At 33.7% G+C, this 27,074-nt stretch overlaps 1 protein-coding gene across 1 annotated transcript; it reads right to left on the minus strand.

The window, feature by feature from the left end:
- Positions 1 to 1,285: 1,285 nt before the first annotated feature.
- LOC131602528 (uncharacterized) lies at positions 1,286 to 7,097 on the minus strand. Its single transcript, XM_058874665.1, has 4 exons — positions 6,975 to 7,097; positions 6,035 to 6,435; positions 5,808 to 5,924; positions 1,286 to 5,722 (listed from the first exon to the last, which is right to left on the minus strand). The coding sequence occupies exons 2-4, from the start codon at positions 6,317 to 6,319 to the stop codon at positions 2,261 to 2,263; spliced, it is 3,864 nt and encodes a 1,287-aa protein (XP_058730648.1). The 5' UTR covers positions 6,320 to 6,435; positions 6,975 to 7,097; the 3' UTR covers positions 1,286 to 2,260.
- Between the last annotated feature and the right edge of the window lie 19,977 nt (positions 7,098 to 27,074).

The raw sequence follows: 27,074 nt of genomic DNA on the forward strand, positions 1-27,074 counted from the left end.
AGGCTATTATAGATGCGGCTAAAATTGTGGTCGGCGATCCCCTGAAACTTTTACTTCTACATTTGCTTTTCGGACGGTTACAGCTCTTACTCCAGCCTCTGCTACTACCTCGGCTACTTAGACTTCTACTTTTGCACCTGAGATAGATTAACTAGTGAATGTTACGACCACTTTGACTGTGAATGGGAGTCGTCTTTATCCCCATTTCAACAAAGAGGGTCTGAGATGAAGATCGCCAATCCCCATGTGAAGAGGGCTTTTGAAGCAAAATTGTGTTGTTGGGGATGATGCTTTGAGTGAGGTATCTCCTTTTATGCGAATGTCGAACGTCTTTTCTTCTCCGCTTGATCGCACTCCGAAAGAGGTTGTCGCTATCGTCCTAACATAGCATTTATCCTTCATTCAAAATCTTTTTTTGGGAGGGGGGAGATGGAACTCGTCTTCGAGATTACTCACAGTATGTTCAGTGTTGCTTCTATATTCTCTCTTGTCTCAACTAGTCGGGGAGATGTTTTGGCTTCAGGTAATCCCACCAAAGAAATGGATACATGAAAAGAAAAATGTGAAGCCATGGAACTGAGGTGTTGTATCCTCCAGGAGGAGCTTGTTACACTGCAGGAGAAGGTTGAGGTTGTCAACTCTTTGGAAGAAGAGACAAAAATTCATGACTCTCCTTCTACTCTAGCTACTTTGGTGACTAAGCTGGAGAATACCCTAAATAGGTGGAGAAGCGGTATCAAACGAATGAGCATCAAAAACCTCTTATTCGGGAATACAGGGCTCAGGGCGAGACCTTGAAAGCTCTCCAAGACTAGGTGGCTGATCTAAGGCATGCGCTCTGTGATTCCCTTAAACAAACTTTGTAGGCTATGCTCCGTGATTCCCTTAAACAAACTATGTAGGTTATGCTCGGGATCCGTGACCAAGTTGTGAAACAAGCCCCGATTCCATAATTTTGACGGAGACGATGAACCCATCTCAGTATGCTCCCAACCCAAAGTGACTCAGGAAGGTGATCCTTGTACCCTGACTCCAGAAGCTTCGACTTGATTTTCTTTTTCCCTTACATTATTTTATTACCTACAAGCCGCATATAAGTTCTTCCATTTCGTAGGAATAAGTCTAGTAGTGCCAAATAACACTTCTCATTACTATGATGGTCATTACATTTATCATAATGATGAAGAAATAGAAAGAGAAGAATAATTATTGGATGATAATAAAGATGATTAACTCTTTATATTTTAAATTTCGCGGCAAGATTCTGATGGTATGTTCTATAATATGTTGTGAGTATTATTATATTACAATTACAATCCAATTCACAAATATTAATATTTTCAGTAAAGATTTATGGGTAAACCTATTTAAACAAGATATAATTATACCAATAAAATGTCAAAAATTGTTCAAATTAAAAATTATAACTAAAATCACTCGAAAAAATATCGAAGAACTATAATCATAAATGATTCCAACTAAAAAACCCGACATAATTAAACAGAACATTGTTCTTCTACATTGGAGGAATAGAGTATCGACTCAAAGCTAATAACATAGTTGTAGCTTTGGAACAGACAAAAAGCAACACCGGGAAAAGTGGGGTCTCCAAATACAATAAACTTGAGCAGAATTATAAAATGAAAAGAAAAAAAAATCAAGGGTCAATGCTTCAGCTATACCCTTGATTTGGATGACAAACGCTTATAACATCATCTATTAATTGGGGCTCATCAACAACTGATACTAGTCCTCACTTTCTTGGGTTACTCACTTTAGACAAATTATGATGCTTCTACTACTAACTACAACCTCTAAATCTATAAAATAAAGAAAAAAACTACTACCTCTCCAAACCATCAGTGAGATCTGTCAGCAATTCTCAGGACGTCTTCACATGATTCTGAACCTTCTACCAGTCATAGAGATTTGAGATTGCCACAGGTGAGATACTGACGCACACTCAAGTCACCTTTTGTTCACAAGTAGCAACTGGGGAGCATTGTCACTGCCGGAGTATTAAAAAGTAGACAGACTCTGAATATTGAGAAGTAGGCAGACCTGAAATAGTGAAAAGTAGACAGACCTGGAATATTGAAAACTAGAGAGACCCGTCTTTAACTTCGGTAGAAAAGGAGTTGTTGCCATCTGTTGAAATTCATTTTTCAGTATTACAATACCTCTGCCAGCACATATGATCTTATCTAAGTGGTACTCATGACAAGTTGAATGCAGTGATATGTGCCTAAAGGTACTGATTCTATATGCAAGCCTCAACGTGACAAGTTTCAATTGGAGCTTTTTCACTACCAGAGTTACCTAAATATTCAGATCCATCTTTAGCATCAATGGAGAAGAAGCCACAATCTTTTGGCATTTCGCCATCAGCATCAATACCTCTGTCAGCACATATGAACTTATCTGCATTATTTTCTTGACAGATTGCATCCAATGATTTTGTTTCCATGGATGCTGATTTTATACTATCCTTCATACACGAACCCTCCTCCTTGGTATGATAGCTCTCTTCTTTGCAGGAAGCTGAGGACAAAACCTTTAGGTGATTTTTGTTATCCACACATTCTGGTCCATCATTTAATGGAGGAAGGGTGCCAATGCTTTCTTTTTCTGGACAAATTCCACGCAGTGTCTCCAAAGATGCAGACTTTACGATACCCATCATGCATGAACCTTCCTTGGTATGGGGATTCTCTTCTTTGCAAGAAGCTGGGGAAAAAATATTTTGGTGATTTTTGTTATGGGCACATTCAGATACATCATTTAATACCGGAAGGGTGTCAACGTTTGCTTTTTCTTGACAAATTGCATGCAAGGATTCCATCTCCAGAGATGCTGGTTTCTTTTTATCCATCGGACATGAACCTTCATTGGCATGAGAACTCTCTTCTTTGAAAGAAGCTGAGGACAAAACCTTTTGGTGAATTTTGTTATCCCTACATTCTGACCTATCATTTAATGAACAAAGGGTGCCCACATTTGCTTTTTCTTGACAAATTGCATGCAAACATTCCATCTCCCGAGATGCTGACTTTACATTATCCATTATGCATGGATTTTCCTGGGTACGAGAACTCTCCTTATTGCAAGAAGCTGAGGTGACAACATTTTGAAAATTTGACTTTTCTCCCTCTTTACTACAGATAAATTCTGTAGCATGACTACTATTCTTGCCTTCAGAATGTGTAGGATCAATGACATTTTGCACTTCAGCCTCTGCTTTAACATCATAACCACACTGGCTCACCAGTGTACTACAGCTTTCAACAACATCTTTATGACTACAGATTCCATTTGGCAATGGTAGTTGTAAATTTCGAGAAGCGCCAAGGTCTTTCTCTTCAAAAGATGCACTCTTGTTGAAATTTGGTCGGATTAACTTTCTTTTCTTCTGTTGCACAAGCACCAAGTTCTCACTCCTTTTACTCTCATTGGAGCTTCTCTCAATGTCATTATTATGTTTTCTCACCATGCTTCGACGCTTGAAATTAACAAAATGTGCCTTATCAGCTTTTGTTTTAGGACTGCCTCCAGTCACAGTTGTGGAATCCATATTTAGATCTTCCAAGGCATTTTCCAAGCAATCCCCCTTCTTTTTTCTCTTCAGACTACTGATTTGAGTTTTATTCCTCAAACTTTCATCTTCATTGTGTTCCAAGGCATCTTCGAAGCAGTCTCTCATCTTCCTCGGACTACTCATTTGAGTTTTATTCCTCAAACTTTCATCCTTGTTGTGTTCCAATGCACTTTCAAAGCAATCATTCTTCTTCCTCTGACTACTGATTTGAGTTTTACCCCTTAAACTTTCTGCATTGTTGTGTTGACTGTGCTTTGGCTTTCTTTTTGTCTGACGAACCATTTCCATCACTTCATCAACGGAAGTAATGAAATCATATTCTTCATTCTGTGCATTGTTTCCCTTTACTTGTTTGCTAACATCCTGGACAACAGATAAACGAGAAAACACACTACTTTTTCTCTTTGGATGACCGTAATTGCTATTTTGAGAATCACTATAGCATCCAATATCATATCCATGATCCAATGGCAATGAATCAACATATGGATTTGGTGTTTCATTGTTTTTTGGTAGTGTTATCTCATGACTCAGATAGTTTTGCAATGACGTGGGATGAACATTATTGTCTACATATGAATTGTGGCCATGGAATAATGAAGAATACGGTTCATGTGTTCTTCTACTGTTTCCAATATCCGAAGGGATGGGAGCTGGTGAAGACTTAAAGGAAGGAATGGTGTTGCGTGCCTCGTATAAAGCAGATTCTGATGCCAACTGGTCAGAATTTCGAGCTTCGTTGAAAGGCGTGCAATCCCTGTTACTACCATACAATACAGAATTTGAAAAACAATCATCAATACTGTTCCATCTGTGACTGTCTTTCAGTTCTGTATGCATGAGTCGTTCCTTACTCACTAAATTCCTTCGGCAGTTGGTTGAAGGAGAAAATCTTTCTCCCATTGGTTCAGAATCACTATTAATTCCAAACGACGATAATTGTCTGAAGTTTAAGCCAGGGGCTTCTGAATTGTACAGGACAGAATTCTCGTCTCCTGGCGGTCTCATTGACTCAGAACCATGATCAATTCCAAAAGACGAGAAGCTAGGAGCTTCTGAATTGTACGGGATAGAACTCTCACTTCCTTGTGGTGCATAAGAATTGTTTAGATCAAATGGGTGAATCATAGCAGAAGTTGACCTGAGATGGTTTTCAACCAAAGAATTTTGTTCTAAATTAGGTTTGCTGTAGACAGGCAAATCGACATTGGAACCACGTAAACTAGGAATATCATCCGAAAATATCATCTCATTAGTCTTTCTTAGGTCTTCACCCATCAGCCGGTCACTAACTGATGACCTGCCATCACCATGAACTCTAATTTTGTCAGAAGGAAATTTGGAGTATCCATCTATGGTGTATGGCCTGATATGTGTATCGGTATAATCTTTGTTCTCGTAGGAGGAAAACCTGCTGTAATCTCTTATTGCCGAATAATCGCCAACATATCCGCTTGCAGTATCCAGCGGGAGCTTGGCAGCATAGTTATAGTTATCTATATAATCTTCATTGTTGCGTGCAGCAAGTCTGCTTTCATCTTTTGATTGCAAATATTCACGAGCATCTCCACTTCTATAATCCACTCCAAGTTCCGAAGACCTTCTCCGTTTGTTTACTAAAATATCATCTGCACCGAATCCATTGTAGCGTGGAGAATCTCTTGGGTAGTTATGCATCAAGACGGGTAAATTTGTATCACCCACAACATGATCATCTTTAACAATTTCGTCTAGCATTCCACGAGCAATAGATCTTCCACCTTTATTGTTGCGTGCTGCAAGTCTTCTTTCATCTTTTGAATGCAAATAATCACGAGCATCTCCACTTGTATAATCCACTCCAAGCTCCGAAGACCTTCTTCGTTTGCTTATTAAAATATCATCTGTACTGAATTCATTGAAGCGTGCAGAATCTCCTGGGTAGTTATGCATCAAGAAGGGTAAACTACCATCTCCCAAAACATGATCATCTTGAACTCTTTCATCAAGCATTCCACGACCAACAGATTTTCCAACTTTACCCACTGAGTAGCGTTCTGATCTCATATCTTCTCCTTTCGACATATGTCTCCTAGGAACCTCTGGTTCTAGCTTGTTCATGTTGAACAAATGTAAAAGTTTTTCAACCTGAAAAACAGCCCCAAAAAAGACTGATTTATATAAACTTTATATAAAAAAAGACATCAAAAACCAATCATGTACAAGCACGGACCTGATTTTCAGATAGCCCAAAGCTAAACTTGTTACTGGAAAAGTAATTCTCTCTGATTGCATGGCGGAATATCTTTTCAGGGAGTGGCTTACATTCCCAAATTGGAACAAATTTAACCTAAAACAAAAGATTAATGGAAAAGTAAGACAATGGTAAAAATTGCTTCTTGCACTCATAATCAAATGAATATTGCACACTCGCTAAAATTCATTAAAAAAAAGAGTAACCTGAGCAGGATATTTCATCCCTGTCGAAGCAAATGCGTTAGGAACAATATTGACACCTCCATCACAAGTAGCCATGAAAACACCATGAAGTAGTTTCTTCTCATATTCAAACAAAAACAAAGTTGTCCCAGCTTTAATCTTCTCAACAAACGGAATATAAGAAGACGGAAGCCCAAATAACCCACTCCTTAAACATTCTCGTTTTGTTCCACTGTTTGACATAAAGATTGCACCAAAATCCGGGTCGCTTCCACCAGCATTGTTGTATTTATCATTAAACCCCATCGATCCAGTGTCTCTATAACTCTATACTAAACTAAACTCACAAAATTACGAAGAAAAGAAAGAAAAAACACGCATACTTACAGTCGTAAACCCCAAATGTTCTTCACGTTTTTGACCTAATAACCAGTAATTTACCAAGTTTCAACTATTAATCAGAATCATTTGAAAAAATTTCTTATTCATAAGCACTTAAAAATCTGTAAAAACAAAGTACTTATAAATATAAACAAAAAATAAAATCTAAGACTAAGAAAAACAACTATTAAGAAGTTCTAAGCAATCGTTTCAATCAAAATCGATTGACCTAGTTCAAACAGATTTGACCTAAAATGCGATTTCGTTTTTCAAATTCGATTAAGAGAAAAAAAACTCTAAATATTCAAAAACACCGGTTACAAAAAAAAAAAAACTACTCCAAAATACGATCGCAACAAAAAAGCACCGAACAAATCAACAAATTTATAAGAAAAAGCGATAACAGCATTGCGCGATGAAAAAACTGTAAAGCGAGATTATCGGAACGGAACAACGGAAAAATATTTTACTATTGTATATGAAAACAGTAAAATGATAACGAAGATAATGCGAAAATGGTGTGTGATTGAGCAATGGTGAAAAGGAAGAGAAGAGGAGAAGAGAGAGAGAAAGGGGGTACCTATAGAAAAGGAGGAGGTGTTAGGTTTGGTGAGAGCGGGAAGGGAAGGAAGAGAAGGTCGGTTGGGTGGCAGCGTAAGAAGCGTGTAGTGGGAGAGTCGCTAAATAGGATTTTATTGTTGCGTTACGTTGCGTTATATAGCGAGTCATGGCAATTTTGTGATTTTAAAAAGGTGTGTTTAAAAATGTAATAAATTGGAATTTTATTTTTAAAATAACAAATTGCCAAATTGGAATCTTATTGGTTTAAAACCAAAAGATATTACCCATCGTTAGTTGGTCCAGTAGTGATTGGCGCTGGACTTGGTAGGGAGAACCACGGTTCGATATTTCCATGGAAATATTTTATTCCCACCTTGAAGCTTTGGAATAAAAATTGAAAAATTATGTGTTTGTTTAAAGGAATAAATTTTGTTCCTTGGAATATTTTTTTTGGTAGTAGAGAGGGCCTCAGCCCAAGACAAAAAAAAAGACTACACTAACATCTCATTAGGTGACAAAAAACTAGTGGCATCCTCCTCTAAAAATTTAAAGACAGACTCAGGAACAAACTCATAGATAATTAAATCTGCTCGGATTTCTTGCCCATTTTAGCGAGCTCGTCAACACATCTGTTGGCTTCTCTAAAAACATGCTTCAAACAAAACCAGCAAGTTCTTGATGCGAAGAATCAAGTTTCTAGATGCACTATTCTGCACCAAATCTCCATTTAAGGCTTTGCAAGCATCAAGCGAATCCACATTAACCTCCAATCTACTATAGCCTTTTGAAACCGCGATATTGAGCCCTTCAAAAATGCCCCAAAGTTCAGAAAAAACGCGCCAACAAACTTTGTAAAGTCACACAACCAAAGGCCAGTAGCATCACGAAATACGCCTCCACACCCTGCTATACCATTTTGATCACACGCTCCGTCTATGTTTAGCTTAATGCACTGAAAATCCGGCGGCTCCCAATGAATCTCAACAAGCACACGACCATTATGTAACAGTGTGTTATGCATTTTCATAGCTTCTTCATACTCCATATTTCTTTTCCTTATTTGTTGCACCTGATCAAGAGGTCTCTTATAATCTTCTTCGTGAATTTCTTTGTTCTAGCTCATAGCCCAAGAATCGCACCAGTCCTTATTCTCTATATTCCACATGTTCCTTGGAATATTAATCCCACGAATTATATTCTATTTATGTGTTTGGTAAGTAATTGGAGTGCCTTTGAATATTTATAAAATATATTTAATTATTTTAATAAAAAAATTAATAGAGTTAAATTATTTTATAGTGGGAGGTTATAAGTGGTTATCTCTTATTCCCATGGAAATGTAAGATTCCTACCTTTTGCATTGGAATAAAAATTATCTAATTCATGTGTAAATCTTATTCCCATGAATAAAAGATATCAGGTATAATTTAATAAAACTTGAAACAAACGTTTCCAACCTCACACATTCCTAGTAATAAAATTTAAATCCATAAAACAAACATACCCTATGTAATATTCTTTGGAATAAAAAATTCTTTGGAATAATTTTTTAAAACTTGAATCAAACATGAGAATATTGCATTCCCATTATCATATTTTTAGGAATATTTTTTACAACCTTAAAACAAGCACACCCTTAAAGAGGGAGAAAACAATGAGATGTGTTGTGTTTTTTTAGAAATATGATTATAGTAAAACATTATTATAATTATTATTAATATTATTTGTATGATTATAATAAAACCTTTCAAAATCAATTTACGTGATTCAGACATTAAATAGTGTAAATATTATATATTAAATAGCACAAATATCATATTGAATAATGCAAACATCATACATTAGATAATGCAAATATTTATTGGACAATTCAAACATTGTAAAAAATATTTATAAATAAAAAAATATTTATGTATAATTTAATTATATGAAAATATATTTATAATATTAATATTTTATTTATTGTTTATTTATTGTTTATTTTCTAATTATTCTTAATTATGAAAAATATCTTTATAGAACAACTCATATTTGTTTTCATTTTATATTAGCTACATTTTTAAATATGTGGAAAATTAATAAATAAATTTATAATTTAAATTAAATATTCATCTTGATTTTATAAACTATTAAATAGTCAATTTAATTGCTTATAAAAAAAGAAATTTTAATTCTTAAATTGTTATCTATATAATTAATAACAAATATCACTAAATAAATACTCCATCTAAAAATATATTACATATATATTAAATTATTATTTATAATAACAATTAAATCTATTGATTATTAGAATCCTATTTTTATGTTTGCAATTAATATTATTTTTATATCATATTTTCACATTTATGAAAGAAATTGATAAAAATAAATAAAATAAAATAAAATTTTAACAGGTTAATTTTATTGTTGATCAAAATATATTTATCTATACAATATACAAAATGATTGAAATATTAAAAAAATTTAAAGTTTAACTGGTCAAGTTCATTCCAGATTTCCATATGTTTTATTATGTATTCAATATCTTATAGACTAAATTACAGTTTTTGTCCCCTATTTTGTCTAATTCACAAAATTAGTACCTCTATTTTAAATTCAAACGGTTTTGGTTCTCCTATTTTAAATATAAACAATTTTAGCCCCTCTCTCATGTTTTTTCAGAGAAAATCGATGAGATTTTTTTTAACTTATATTTTTATCTACAAAGTTCAATAATAGGTTTATATACGATAATTTGTCAAGTCTTGCAAGTAATTTGTCATTAAAAAAAGTGAAAATATTGTTAATTTTAAATGCAAAAGTATGAAAGGGGAACCAAAATTGTTTAATAGTAAAATAGGAGACCAAAACTGTTTAAATTTAAAATAAAGGCACCAATTTCGTGAATCAATGAAAACAGAGAGACCAAAATTGTAATTAAACATATTTTATATATTATTTTGAACTTTAAAAATAAATATACTTAAACCTAACACGGGAAAAATATGTTATTTTTTAATTATGTATGCTACTACTAAGATATAAACGAGACAAATATTTATAAGTTAAAAGATACTAGACCAAAAAAAAACATAAGTAACGTATGAATTAAATGACATTAAAAGTATATGTTAATATAAATATTTCATAATTATTTTATGATCACCAAAACAAAATTAATATATAAATATATATTATTTTAATATTTTATTATATAAATATATACTATTATAATATTTTAATAATAAATACTTTATAAATTAAATAAATTACAGAAATGAAAATACAAATAATAATATTTACATACGAGAAAATATATTGTTGATCCAAATATTTGTATATATTAAAAAACTATATTTATGCTTCAAATATAAATAAAAATATGTTTAATTTTAAAATTATTTAATTTTCTTGGTTAAATAATTTTGTCTTTTTGTTTTTTCATTCATTTACAAATAACGTCAAAATAAATTTAATATTTATACGGGAAAATAATATGGTTGATCCAAATATTTGTATATTTGAAAAAACTATATTTATGCTCCAAATATATTTATTTATTTTAGGTATATTTATATTATTGTTTATATACTTAAAACAATATATGAGTTCAAATATGGAAGAAGAAAAATATGTTGTCTAGTAATTATTAATGTTACTAATATTTTTAATTTAAGATACAATATTTAAAAAAATAATAATATACATGAAAATACAAAAATATGTGTCACTTATCATTAACTTTAACTCATACAATTCAAAATATTAGTATCATGTTTCCTTTCCGACCCTAGCATCTAAGGATGACAATTGGACTCATCCCCAATGAGCACCCGTAAAAATTGTCATTAACGAATAAGGTAAAAACTCATAACATGGGCAGGGGTAATTACCCACTAAAATAAACGAGTATGGGCACGGGTACGAGTACCTTAGGTTTCACCCCGCCTCATACCTGCATAATGTAGATTTATATATACTTTTTATTATTATATATACATATATGCTTATTAATTTTATTGAATCCATCACTATTAGATTTGTATGCGCGTTAATACAAGCGTTTGTTAATTTTTTAACTCAACAATAACATCTTTAATTTTTTTTATTAATGTTGTTAAAAAACTTAAAATCACGTGATAAATTATAATTGATGATAATTTTTTATTAGAAATACGGATAAACGGGTATGGGTAATTACTAGGGTGGCAAACGGACATGCCCGCATCGTTTAGGCCCGCCCCGCAAAAGCCCACAAAAAACCGGGGCAGGCGGGCATAGTTAAGGGTGCATACCTAAATCTTGACCCGCTCCACAAAAAAATAAGGGTGGAGCGGGCTAAGCCCTCGAGCATTACACTTTTTAGGCTTAAAAATGCAAAAATTTATGTAAATGTTTGTGTCTGCAAGCCCGCATAAAAAACGGGGCGGGACAGTCACATTAAAGGGTGAGGGCCTAAATCCTTGGTCTGCCCCGCATTAAAGTCCAGGCAAAACGGGCATGCCTAACGGGCGGGGCCCGTTTTGCCACCCTTAGTAATTAGGTACCTATAGGACACGGGAACAGGCTCAAACATTGGTGCCAACGCGGATACGGGCTAGACTACGGGGATTTTTCAAACTGCGGGTAAGGGAACGGGTACTATAGTACCCGACCCATACCCTACCATTTGTTATCCTTACTAGCACCTGTCATTTGTTATGTCATTATCTTTTTTTGTTAAAAAAATAAATAAATCTTTTTAATGTATTAAGTATAACGAGATATAAATAATAATTAATATTATTAATAAGTTAGACATGATATTAGACTACAACTACCTATCAACAACATAAATGTGTTTTTCTATTATTTATGTAGTTAATAAATACAAAGTTTTTTCACTTATTCATAATAGTTAATAATAACGGGAACATCAAGATACTGAACAATATTTTAGTAAACAATGCAAAACAAAAATTATGTTTATATCCGGAAAAAAAATTGTTCCTTTAAAAATTATATATAAATTTGACTTTCCTTTATTACATTTTAAAAACAAATGCGTGTACCGTACTAGTACCCGTGCGAAGACACAGATATCACGCTAGTTTTAATTGAAGTTTGGTTTTTACTGTAATCATCTATAAAGTAATACTATAGATATATTGTGACGTACCTAGAGGTTGTGTGTAGGGTGAAATACTATAGATAATTTCGTAGTCGTCTTTACACACTTATGTAAGTGTATTATACATCTTGCTGTGAGATATTGATTCGACTATACATGACTACTATGTTTATACTTAAGTGGCACAATGTATCTATACGTGTTATGCCACTAATATGGATGTTTTATGGGTTATGAATCACATATAATGTTATTCAAGATTATGTATTGTTTCCGTTTGTTCCGATTGAACATTCGGTGTGTTTACATGTGTGATGGCTTGTACCGTACCGTGTGATCTCGATGATATATGCTTGAATCAGAGTAGGCCTAGGCTATTAGGGGGTAAATCGCATAGAATATTTGATACCGTTGCGATGTGTTTGTGAGTGCCTACAGGGCGTATCCCACTTGTCATAACACATCAGCGTTATCGGTATGTTCTACACACCTGAGCTACCATTGCGGTGTGTGTGTGGAGGTCTTATAGGGAGTTTCTCCACTTGTCGTAACACATCAGCGTGCTTGGTATGATGGAGAAGCAATGCCATGTAGGCAACATTAGTTTCGATTCACCTCTAGTGATGCCACGTAGACAAGATCACTAGGCTTTCGCCCGGTGGGCTTGTATTGTCAAGATGGCGCATTTGCACTAGTCGTAACACATCGACGTATAGACAAGTGATGGGGTCGGGACGCCACTTAGGCAATGTCACTGCTGTAACCTCTCTCGGATGGAATCCATTTGGGAAAAGTATATGATTCATCTTGCGGTATGCTTGTGCAAGTCTCTTGATGAGATGTACGGGTGTAACTCAACGAGGGTGTGGATTGCATAGTCTAATGAGCGGGTTGTAACTTACTCCTGAATTCCTCATACATGGGTACGGGTTTGCATATGATTGGTTTGGCTATGTGCTTGTTGTTGTTACCTCATTGGATAGGTATGGGACTTCCAATTGTGGTGTTTCCTTGTTTGTACTTGCACCTGGCCGTGAGGAAAACCCGGATTCTCGGTGAATCCATTTGATTGCATATTCCCTGTAGAACTGAGCGAACCCGTAAGATATGGAGACTCACTGAGATTTAGTAATCTCACCCCATTCCAATTAATATTTTTCAGGTGGTTCCAAACAGGATCGAGGCAAGGGTAAGATGACTTAGTTTCGAGATGGTATTTCTTGGCGATATGTTCTCTTGTAGTTTGTGATCTTTTGTTTCTTCGTCTTTTGTACTCCGGATATGTATTCGTACCTTGTTGGAGCTTATGTATTTTGGCCATGACAATTTAGTAATCTCACCCCATTCCTAGACAATGTATGTATCGGATGTTACAATATATATATATATATATATATATATATATATATATATATATATATATATATATATATATATATATATATATATATATATATATATGAACAATTAATCTTTATTTTATTGTATAATATTAAAAAATTACATTTGAATATGTTTTTGTTCTCAATTTTTAATTATTTTAACCTTTCCTCTATTTTAAAATTCAACGATTTTAAAACTCGATATTTTGAGATCTCAATTTTATCATTTTTGAAAATTTGTTGGTCCACTTCCTTGTTGCATATATTTTTTTTAAGCAAGGATAACATATAAGGGAGAACTAAGGGTTCTTCAATCTTGTTGCATATATGACATTAATAGTTAAGATAAAAAATTTATTTTTAATAAAGTGATAATGATAACTAAAATAAAAAAATTATTAATTAATATGTATAATATTATTTAATAACATTAAAAATAATCACATTTAAAAAATCAAAACTACATTATAATTAATAATATTTTTGACATAATAAATTAATGATAAATAATTTATTTAATTTTTATAAAAAAAATAATTTGATAATTAATTAGTTAAAATCTCAAAATAATTTTTTTACAGAATAAATTAATAAATTTATTTAAGTTTTTATAATTAATTAATTAAATTTCAAAATAAATCTTTTAAGTGTGGGGATTTTAACCCTACCCTTTGACTCACTTGAATTCACTCTCATACCAACTATACAACTATAACTAGTAACAAACTCGTGTGCATGCGCACTGGTTCTGATTTGGTACGCACATTTGTTTACTTAATATATTTATTTAAAATAGAAGGTTGAAGAAGAAAAAAAATATTTAGATCAATAATAGATTTTTTCGTATATAAAAATAATTAAATCAATAATAAATTTATCTCGTATACCAATTTTGGATCATAAATACTATTTTTCGTATATTATATATATATATATATATATATATATATATATATATATATATATATATATATATATATATATATATATATATATATATATATATATATATATATATATATATATATATATATATATATTGAATCAAATGTAAAGATATATTAATTCAAAAACGATTATGTACAAAGGTGATCAAACTGATCCAACCCCTCATAACCAAAACATTATAACATCAAATAAGCTATGTGATGTTTAATCCCTTTGAATTGCCATCCTCTATACAGTATACAATCTATTATGCTATCAATTGTATTACTATAAGTGTTATTTCCAAAAACAATATCATCTCTTTGATGTCAGATCCCATAGATAGATTCTGCAAACGCCAATTTCAGTACCATGGCTCGCCACCCTTTCTTCCTAGAATACTTTAGCACCCAGTCAAGCTCCTCTTTCCAAACTTTCGGTTGGTGATCCACCTCTAACCACTGAAGCACTCCTTTTCAGATGTCTTGAGTATACCTGCATTGAAAAAATAGATGGTCTATTGTTTCAGTATCCAGCTTACATAAGCTGCAAATGTCTTCATTGGTTATATTATATCTCTTAAGTCTTTCCTTAGTAGGGAGCTTTCCATGACAAGTCATCCAAGTGGCATGTAGTGCCCTGGGCCTAGCAGCATTATAACTAAAAAGTTGTCTCCATGCAACTCTGTTCATACCAGCATTCATGGCAGTATACATTTTATTCATATTGAATCTACCCTTATTCACCATGTTTTCCCACACTTGTGGGTATTGCATCACGTATATAAAAATATTTATATCAATAATAAAAAAAATTCCCCGTATAAAAATATTATTTATGTTTAGGTATTATTTACAAAAATATCTAGATCAATAGTAAATTTTCATATATAAAAATATTTAGATCAGTAATAAATTTTTTCCCGTATACCATTTTTGAATAAAAAAATTTTGGATCATAAATAGCATTTTTCGTATATAAAATTTTTAGATCAATAATAGATTTTTTTCTGTATACTGTAACACCCTAAATAACCCTCGCGTATTTTATAATAGAAATCAGAGTAATTTAAAAAGAATCTAAAACATTTAGGATGCTACTTGCAACATCAAACATGCTCATAGAAGATTACGTAACACCTACTTAATTCAATATACTTAATTCCGAAAATTAATTAATTTATATCGCAGCAGAAACACAACAACAACAATAATTAGTTTAACTCTTCAATCCTGAGTTATAGCAACAATAAATCATACTTAAACATCAAATATGAAATAATTCAACAAATGGAGTTCTACACACATTTTACTCCCAACTTAAACATAAAACATAAACGAATATTGAATCGCCAGTGTTACGTATCAGAGCAAACACAGACATTCTAAGTGAACAAGGATTAGCAATCTCTTCTACTAATTGCAGCCACGGACTACTCTTGAGTATCTGCATGTTACCCACGTAGAGACAACATTCAAACAAAAGGGGTGAGATATCATAATTATATAAAGGAATACATAATAATAAGCGAGTAACAAGTTATTATAATTATATCACATATTCCAACAATGCACATATCCACACCACTAACATAAAAACATAACATTAATGTATTCACACCATCAACACAACAATACATCACCAATGCAATGCAATGAGACTCAACAACTTGACTCAGTGCATCTGGTACCAATTTGTGAACTCTCAGGTTCACCTCCCGATGCCCACCTAGGATCAAGGCTCTCCTAACGAACCTCCTTCCAAAATCGTTACACAGTAAGGTTTCACTAATCCATCACCATAGGAATTAGCTACTTGTACCCACTCCACACAATGGGATTGAGGCTCACCAAATGCGGCCTCCGCCAAACACCATGAATGCATGCAACATAATACATGCAACAACAATAATATACATATTGACCTTCACCACAATCAGAGCACTTCACTAATACTGGACACCATGCAACAATCACATGCTATAAATAGTAAGCAACAACAATCTAATAATATAGCAAGCAACAACAATATAATGGTATAACAAGCAATAACAATATGCACATTGACCTTCATCATAGTCAGTGCACTTCGCCACCACTGGCCACTATGTATTAACACTTGCCACAACAGCACTACCACGATGTAGCAAACAGTAACGAAACATTTGCATACATTCCACAATGTAACATAACACACTATGTGTTTATGTATCACAAGCAAGTTATATGTGGTTATCATAACACAACACACAACTACAAACCAAACAGCACCATCACATGACCCAATGTTTATTTTATGCACCCAAAGTTATTTTTAGAGAAAATTACACTGCGTTAGATTTGCAACGCTTCGAACAGAACTCAAAACGGACACCCGAAACTCAAGTTATGAATTGTTAAAGTTTTCAGAAAAAGCAAACATCGACATCTTACCGCAACATACACTAACACCACAAAACCTCATTACACACCAATGAAATTTAGTTCTAGAAACTAAAAACCATTTTTCTAAGAAAGTACATTGTATTAGCTTTCCACAAGTTCAAACGGCGCGTCAAACAGACACCTGAATCAAATTATATGATCAAAACATTGGAAGTTTCCAAAAAGTTGCAGTTTTTAAAGTTACGACATTTTTATCCAAAACCACTTAACCAGGCCTAAACCAGTGCCAATTTGATCCAAATTCACCTCTAAAAATTGTCTAACAAGAACAATACATAAAACATAATAACTAACAGTAGTCTATTAATTTTCCTCACGAATCAACTCGATGTCATGGACACAATAACCACACATCTGTACCCACAAAATCAGTCAATACATGACATATGAAAACAAAAATTTCAAAATCACGTGAGAGAAACAAATTTAAACAAACAATCAATCTCTGCCCACAAATCAGTATACAAACCCTTATATAATTAGAACCACACCCTTACCTTAGAGTTCCTGCGAGTTCTTCTATCTCTACAATGGTGATTCCTCTTTTCTTCCCTTGAACCCTAACTTTTCTTCTCTTTTTCCCCTATTCCACTTTTTTACGTATCAGTAAAAATCAATCTAAACTTTCCACACTTCTCCCTTTTTAATAGAAAACTGATTTCCCTCATTTATGTTATTTCTGTCCTAACCTCACAATCTCCACTTTACCCTTACTATTTTATTTTATTATTCTATTATTCTACTCTCAATTAAAACAATAATAATTATTATTATAATAACTAAATAATCATTAATTACTATACTATTGTTATTTTATTTAATTAATTTCTAATATAAATAATAATAACCAATAACACTCTCCCACAACCCTTATGTTTTTACACTTTTACTCACATACCTTAAAACAATTATTTCTAAGGCCACTACCCAACACCATAAGTAGTTCAAACATGCCAAAACACCAACCGCGCAATAAAATCACAACTATCAGATAAATAACTTACAAAAATAAATAAAATTAAATCGGGGCGTTACATATACAAATATTATTTTTGTTTAGGTATCGCTTACAAAAATACCTAGATCAATAGTAAATTATTGTATATAACAATATTTAGATCAATAATAGATTTTTGGCAAAATACCTTTTTTAGTCCTTTAATTTTATCTCGAGGTCCATTATGGTCCCTTAATTTTTAAAAGTGTCAATGTAGTCTCTTATGTCTTCAAACAGGGTCACGTTAGTCCTTTCTATTAGGTTTGTTAGTCAAAGTCAAAATAAAAAATCACTTGACGTACATTGGCGCTGATGTGGCATATGCTCATCACTAAGGTCATCAAAATTTCAAGAAAAATTCCAAAATTTTGCATTCGCCATGGATTCAAACTACGGTCATATTAAATGTTGGACTACATACTTTATGTTTGGACCACTTCACTTTTTTAAATTTAATTTACAAATTAAATATATATTGAAATCTTGATTATTAGTAAAAATAAGATATCCAACCCAACCAATATCAAACCCATAAACACTTTTAGCTTGTTCATAAAATCATGTACCTATTGGAAATCCACCAAAACCTATGATGAATTTCTATCAATCTTGATAAAAAAGATTGTTATCACCACACGTTAACAATGAAAAGAGAAGAGAAATTTAAAGAAGAAAAGATATTAGGATTTCTGCAGAGTAACTCTCTGCCCACAAACTATGGAAAACTTTATTACTCACCTGCAATTGCAAATTCTGTGAACACAACCTTTTTGACGTGATTACAAAATAATGAGGGTAACTCCCTATTGATAGATTTAGCCATTTAGGTTAGCTTGCTTCCTAAGCCAAAGCCCAAAACTATAAAAGCCCAAAATACCTATTTTGGAACTAAATCAAATCTAATTTATTTTAAATCTAAATTAAATCTATCTAGATCTAAAATAAATCTGTGTGTAACAAACTGTTTCTACACTTCTAAACAAAATAAATCTTTTTGACACAAGGAATTACAATTTAACACACCACCTAATTCATTGTGTCAAAACTATCTATATTCATCATGGCTCTTGGTCTTCTGAAGATTTCGACCAGCACGCCCTTCGTCATGATATCTGCAATCTGATTCTCAGTTTTGTAGTGTTCCAAGTTAATCATGCCACCTGCTACCTGCTCTCGAAGATAGTGGAACCTCATTTCGATGTGTTTGCTTCGACCAGGTGCTATCGGGTTCTTCTCCAGGTTGATAGCTGACATGCTATCGATCTTAATGGTATTTGCTCCATGATATTTACCTGTTATCTTTTCAACCAAGTTCACCATCAATGTTGCTTGACACGCACCAAGAGAAGCGACTATGTACTCTGCTTCGTACGATGATAATGCCACCACTGGTTCCTTTCTCGAACTCCAAGCAACTGGTGCACCACCTAGCATAAACACATAAAGCCCTGTGCAAGATATCATGACGATGGGCGTGCTGGTCGACAAACCCAACTGACTCTTAATGTCAAGTGTTGGCTTCTTATTTTGGTTAATTAACTTCTATTATCACATGTATTCCCTGGCTTCCCATTCTTCTAGAGTAATTCCTTCTCTATCAAAGGAATCAGTTGGGTTTGTGAAACATTGCGAAGAGAGAAAAGGTGTACAAGCTACATAAAGCCCTGTATGGACTCAAGCAAGCTCCAAGAGCTTGAAATAAGAAGATCGGCAATTTCAGGTGTACCACACTAACTTGCATTCTTTTCCTTTATCACCTACAAGAAAAAAATGCCATAGTCGAGGGTTCCTTTCAAATACCTCAGTATCCTCTTCGCTTCTGCTAGGTGTGATACCTTTGGCTTCTGCATGAATCTACTTACCATACCCGCATTGTATGCTAAGTCAGGCCTTGTGTGACAAAGGTATCTCAATGACCCAATAAGTCTTTTGTATTGGGTTGGGTCGACATCATCTTCATCTGATTCCTTCGACAGTTGCAGTCTAGGTTCTGCAAGTGTCAAAGTCGGGTTTCATTCTTCCATGTCATACCTTTTGAGAATTTCACTTGTATATCTTCTTTGATGCATCATTAAACCTCTACTACTCTTGTAGATTTTGATGCCAAGGAAATATGAAATTTTTCCCAGATCAGACATTTCAAATTCCTTGCTAAGATCGCCTTTGAAGTCTTCGATCTCTTTCTTGCAGCTACTTGTTATTATCAAGTCATCGACATAGAGACATATTATAAGCAATTCACTCTTGCTTCTTCTTACATATACTCCATGCTCAGTCGTGCACTTCACAAATTCCTTCTCCCTTTGGAAAATGTAGTTCTTCTTATTCCAAGCTCTTGGAGCTTGCTTGAGTCCATACAGGGCTTTATGTAGGCTGTACACCTTTTCTCTCTTTGCAATGTTTCACAAACCCAACTGGTTGTGCAACATAGACTTCTTCGTCTAAGGGTCCATTCAGGAATGCACATTTAACGTCCATCTGACACATGTGCCAATTGTTCATGTTCACCAGACCAATAACCAACCTGATTGTTTCAATCCTAGCAATAGGTGCAAAAACTTCATCGAAGTCAATTCCTTCCTTTTGAAGAAATCCTTTTGCCACAAGCCTTGCCTTGTGTCGAGTCACTTCACCTCTGGGATTCATCTTCACTTTGTATACCCACTTTACATTAATTGCCTTCTTGCCTTGAGGAAATTCGACAAGTGACCAAGTATTGTTGTCTTCGATGGACTTCAATTCTTCATTCATAACTTTCACCCACTTCGAATCCTTCAATGCCTCAGTTGCATTGACAGGTTTGACATCTGCGTAGAAAGCATAATGTACCAGTTCACCTTCATCATTGACTACATATTCTGATGTAATCACATATTCTTGCAACCTTGCAGGCACGTGTCTTGTTCTCTGAGGTCGGCTTGGGCCTGCATCACCTCTGACTTCTTCTCTTTCGACTTCAGTAGCTGGTTCATCACAAAAGATTCTCACCGAATCTTTCTTGACATTTTTCAGTCCAATCCCATTCTTTAAGCTCATCTATGATCACGTCTCTGCTGATCACTAATTGCTTATTCACTGGGTCGAACAACTTGTAACCTTCAGTCGAATGATATCCTATTAGGATCATTTGACTCGACTTGTCATCAAATTTTCTTCTTAACTGATTTGGCACATGTCTATATGCTATAGATCCAAATACCTTCAGATGACTCAAGATATGCTTCACACCAGACCAACATTCTTCTAGAGTAATTCCATCTAGCTTCTTTGTCGGACATCTGTTTAGAATGTATATCGCAGTCGACATAGCTTCTCCCCAAAATTCTTTAGGTAAATGCTTGCCTTTCAACATACTTCTCACCATATTCATAATGGTTCGATTCTTCCTTTCTGCAGTTCCATTGTGCAGTGGAGTGTAGGATGGCACCACCTCATGCACAATCCCTTTTTTCTCACATAACATGTCGAAGTCTTTCGACACATATTCTCCGCCACCATCAGTTCTCAGAACCTTGATCTTTCGACCACTCTGCCTTTCTACCATAAATTTGAACTTGGCAAATACCTTGATCACTTCACTTTTCTTCTTGATCAGGTAAGTCCATAATTTTTGACTGAAATCATCTATGAATGTAACGAAGTATTTAATACCTCCATTCGAATCCACCTGGATTGGTCCACATACATCAGAGTATATGACATAAAGTATTGCCTTCGACTTGCTTCCTGCATCTTTGCTGAAGTTGTTCTTGTGTTGCTTCGCCTGCAAACATTCCTCACACACTTCTCTTGGAATGTCGATTTCTGGTAACCCTGAAACCATATTTCTTCTTTTCATCTCTATGATGTCATTGAAGTTGAGATGTCTTAGTCGATAGTTCCATATCCATTCATATCTGCTAGCTGCAGTTTCAAGGCACTCGTGCTCCATCACATTGAGTTCAGTCTTAAATGTTCTATTCTGAGACATAAGAGCCTTCAAGATTAACCTCCCACTTGCATCGACAACTCTCATTATCTTGTCTTCGATCGACACCTTGTAGTTCTTTTAGACCAACTGCCCAATGCTGAGCAAGTTGCTCTTCATGCCTGGTATGTACAACACATTGGAGATTACTGACCTTTTTCCATCTTTCCTCATAATTAGAATGTCTTCAATACCTTCAGCTGCCAGAGTATTGTCATTTGCTAATTTCACCATGTTCTTCATTGAGGGATTTATGTTGACAAACCAATCTTTCCTTCCAGACATGTGTAATGAGCAGCCTAAATCCATTTACCATTGGTCCTTAAATTTATCTTCATCTCTTGTTGTGACCATTAGCAACATCTCTTCTTCTTCTTCTTCTTCATGTTGTGCAAGCTTTGCATCACTTTCTTGATTCTCATGCTTTTCTGGACAATCACTCATATAGTGACCATACTTCTGACAATTGAAACATTGTATGTGACTTTTGTCAGGCTTTCGACCACCACCTTTTCCTCTACCTGCAGCACCACCTCTTTGGTTGCCTTGGAATGAGGGCTTTCTCTGATTCGACCAATTTCCTTCTTATTGATTTCGACTAGTCGAATTGTTGTAGCCACCTTTACCTTTCTTTCCATTCCAACTTCCTTTGCCTTTCTTTTGCTGACTAAGCCTGCAGAGCCACATCACTCTTTGACTTGCCTACAACTCTTTCAGCCATTATTTATTCATGAGATTCAAGCGTCCCTTGAAGCTCTTCTTTTGTCAATTTCGACAAATCCTTCGACTCTTCTATGGCTACCACCACGTGGTCGAACTTAGGGGCCAAAGACCTCAAGATCTTCGAAACAACAGCTTTTGTTGTTAACGCTTCTCCACATATCTTGATTTGATTCACTAGTTTCGTAACCCTAGTGAAGAAATCAGTTATGCTTTTTCTATCTTCCATCTGAAGTAATTCATACGTTCTCTTGTGAGTTTGTAACCTCACCTCTTTCACCTTCTCAGCGCCTCCAAAAGACGATTCAAGTATCTCCCAAGCTTCTTTAGCAGATTCTGAATCACTCACTTTTTCGAAGTTGTCTAGACTCAGACATTGATGAATTATAAAGAGAGATTTATAACTCTTCTTCTTCTTCGATCCTTCATGTTCTTTCTTTTCTTCTTATTTCTTCAAGCTCTTCTACTCCATCCTTTACAATATCTCAAAGACCTTGACACCTGAATAGAACCTTCATCTGTTTGCACGGATTCTCATAGTTATCTACTTTCAGAATTGGTATATGTAATACCCCATTTCCCCAACGCGTAGTTAAATAAATAAATCAGAGTAATTTATAATATAATGATCATTAACAAATGAGATGCTACATCATACATCATAAAAATATTGCTCATTTTTAATTCAAGGATACATAACATACATATTTTAGACAAGAATCATACATCAACAAGTTATATCATACTCATTCATCTTCATACACAACACATACACAAGTATATTCAGTCATTATGCAGCAAAACCTTCGTGTTATGGCACTGAATCGACTTTAATGCATGTGGTACCAATCAGGGCATAAGCCCTTTCCAAAAATGCCAATGCTGGGAAATACAAGGCATAAGCCTTCAACAAACAGGGCATGATCCCCCAACAATGTGCCAAACCAGGCCAACACAAGGCATAAGCCTTCACCGAATGAATGCATGTAACATCGACCAAGCAACAACAGAATATATAATTCTCAGAGCATAAGCTCTCTACAATGTGCCAATCCTGCCAACAACAACATCATTATGAATTATAAATCAATATCATGATGCAACAAAATTTCATTCATCGTTTACACACATCAGTCAACAAAATCAACATCAAATACTCATTTCGGTATTCTTAAATATCAGTTTATAACGAACACTGAACTGCACATTTTTATAATCTTTCTCAAAAGGTCCTTAACTTAGTTCCATTAGTTAGGAAATATTTTTAGCTTCACTATGGTCGAAACGACACCTAAATCGGACTTACGGATCAAAAGTTATGATTCTTAGAAAAATTAAGTTTTCTGAAAATTGTCAGGTGTAACCGGTTACAGCAGGGCTGTTACCCAGTTACACATCACCGTCATTGTATTCGCTATTTGCTACGTTCAGCTGTAACCAGTTATAGCAGGGTGGCTACCCGGTTACAGCACCCCAGAATATCCAATTTGCCTATTTTAAAACGCTGTAACCGATTACAGCAGGGCTGCTACCAGGTTACAACGTAACCAGAATAAAAAATCTCTATTTTTGACAGCATCTTGCCAACCCAATTCCCTCTAACTCTCAGCCACTCTACATAATTGATAAATCCTCATTTTTTTACAGGTTCACAACAACATCTATATTCAGTTAATTGCACATACACATCTACCAAAACACAACAACGTCATTACATCAATTTCAATCACAATTAACAAACTTCTAACAACAATTTCATCAAACCTAACCTATGATAAATCCCTACATACCTACAATTATATCCCCCATTAGAAATTCGAAACCCCACCCTTACCTTAGTAATTTCTTCAGCGAAGATTCCTCTCTTTCAGGTTCTACTGCCTTCTCTTCTTCTTCCTCTATGCCCTAGCTTCTTCTCTCTTCTTCTCACTTCTACGATCGGTTCAACAAAATTATGTTTTCACTTTTGCTTGTTTTCCCAAATATGGCCCTTAGACCTCCAATATGGTATTCCACTTATGCCCTCACTTAACCACTTAAGATTACTATTAAGCCCTCCACATCTCTACACAACCTTATTTTTATTTAAATTATTATTATTCTCAATTAATATAGTATTTCCACTAATTAATTAAATAATAAACTAATATTTAACCATTTGCTAATTATTATCTAATTCTTCTAATTGTTGATTAAATAATACTAGTGATTACTTAATTTCTTCTACTCTTACATCTACCCTTTTCTAAGGTAACTACCTCATTCTAAGGGTATAACAACACATCAAAACACTCAACAACACATATAATTCACATCCCCCCATAATTAATAAATGGAAAAGCAATTTAAATAAATCCGGGCATTACAGTATACTTATTGGATAATTTTCATTCCCATAATTCACCACCATCGTGATTTTCTTCTTCTTCCCTTGATCGATAAATCGGAACTCTTGATACCAGATGTTGGAAATCCACCAAAACCTATGATGAATTTCTATCAATCTTGATGAACAAAATTGTTACCACCACACGGTAACAATGAAAAGATAAAAAAAATTTAAAGAAGAAAAAATATTAGGATTTCTGCAGAGTAACTCTCTGCCCACAAACACAGAAAAACTTTATTATTCACTTGCAACTGCAAATTTTGTGAATAGAACCTTTTTGACTTGATTACAAAATAATGAAGGTAACTCCCTATTTATAGATTTATGTTAGCTTGCTTCCTAAGGCAAAACCCAAAACTATAAAAGTTCAAAATACTTATTTTGGAATTAAATCAAATCTAATCTATTTTAAATCTAAATTAAATCTATCTAGATCTAAAACAAATTTGTGTGTAACAAACTATTTCCACACTTCTAAACAAAACAAATGTTTTCGATACAAGGAATTACAATTTAACAGTACCTAACTTTTAGATCTTTAAATTTTAATCAATAAAAACCTAAATCAACAAAACATTATTTATTTTCAGGTTGGATATTTTTCCATTGTTCATGAATTTGGGTTTTTAGGTTAGTTCTTATAGCCATTTGTGTTTGCATCTTCACAATTATTTCACAAGACAATAATGTTGGAGATGTAAATAAGAGAACGTAAGAGAACATTTGTTTCGAAAATTTCATACTAGACAATTTCATTGTTGTACTAAAATCAACCCTTTCATTCATCATGAATCTGCCGGCGCCACCCTCTCGATGTCACTACAACGGCGAACAATATTATTTATAGACGGTATCAACCTTTCACATTTCAAATTGCAGCCTTAATGAGCACAAACGAAACACGGTTTCTATTGGTTTTGAATTTGAATTTCAATCAAAACAAAAGAGTTTCCACATAGATGTGAAAACTGATCATGTTTATGTAATTTCTAACTACAAACTATTTACAATATGAATCTGAAAAAATCACTTAACCCAAATAAAAAAAATTGTAATTTTTTTATGCAAAATTGCCATGTTAACTGTTGTAACATAATCAATCATTTTTTAGAATAATGGAATAACTTAAAAAGCATAATTGACTCGTTTATATCTCAAAAAGTATAAGCAGGAAAAAACAAGAGTACTCAAACTGTACATATATAAATGGCATGTAAATTTTGATATATAAAACATTTGAAATCATTTAGCAAAAGACAAGTAAGCTTAAATGGTGAAAAATTGTCTCATTATCCTCTTAAGCATGGGTTTACCTTTCTTAATTGTTTAAGATTAAAATAAATAAAGAAAATATGTGGAATTTGTAATATGTCGCGTCAATGGCACGCGTGTAGAAATAGACGCCGTTTATAAGAATTAGACGGAAATGACCTAAATGAACCTGTTTGAAAATATAAGGGACTACATTGACATTTTTAAAAATGAAGGGACTCAAATGGACCCCGAAGTAAAATTAAAAGATCAAAAAAAGATATTTTGTCTAGATTTTTTCTTGTATACAAATATTATTTTTATTTAGGTATCGTTTACAAAAATAAATAAATCAATAGTAAATTTTCGAATATAAAAAAAATAATAACATAAATTTAAAATTTAATACTATTGATATGCTTTTGTTTCTCTTAAATTTATTTCATTATTTTTTATTTTCATTCATTGATACATTTTTTTAAATTGACATTAAATCCATTAATTGGTTGTTCCATTATGACTAATTACAAATTACAGAAAAGGTGAGGTGATATTCCAAGATAGGTGTCCTTTTATCTCATGATATTCAAAATTTTATCAGAATGTTATTTTCTTCCAAGATAGGTGTCCTTATCTTCTGCCACCAACTTCGTTCGTGGCTCTTTCTTACCGGCTCTCACGGATTTCTCTTATCAGTGTTATCACCCCACTCTTAGACCATGTACAATGGGTGTGTTTAGTTGAACTCAACATGCAAAATCTCTTTCAATGGGTGTTTAGAGTAGTGTTGAGTGTGAGGTGGAAGAGAGAGGTGTTGAGAAAACTCAACACAATTGAGTCTGACACGTGGCTGTTTGTGACTGGCTGGCCAGATTTTTATCCATTTAATACTTTGAACTCAATTATTTCGTTGCAAATTATTTTTTTTATTTTTATTTTTTTTTACCAAA

The sequence above is a fragment of the Vicia villosa genome, linkage group LG5, assembly GCF_029867415.1.
Source record: "Vicia villosa cultivar HV-30 ecotype Madison, WI linkage group LG5, Vvil1.0, whole genome shotgun sequence".
Lineage (NCBI taxonomy): Eukaryota > Viridiplantae > Streptophyta > Magnoliopsida > Fabales > Fabaceae > Vicia > Vicia villosa.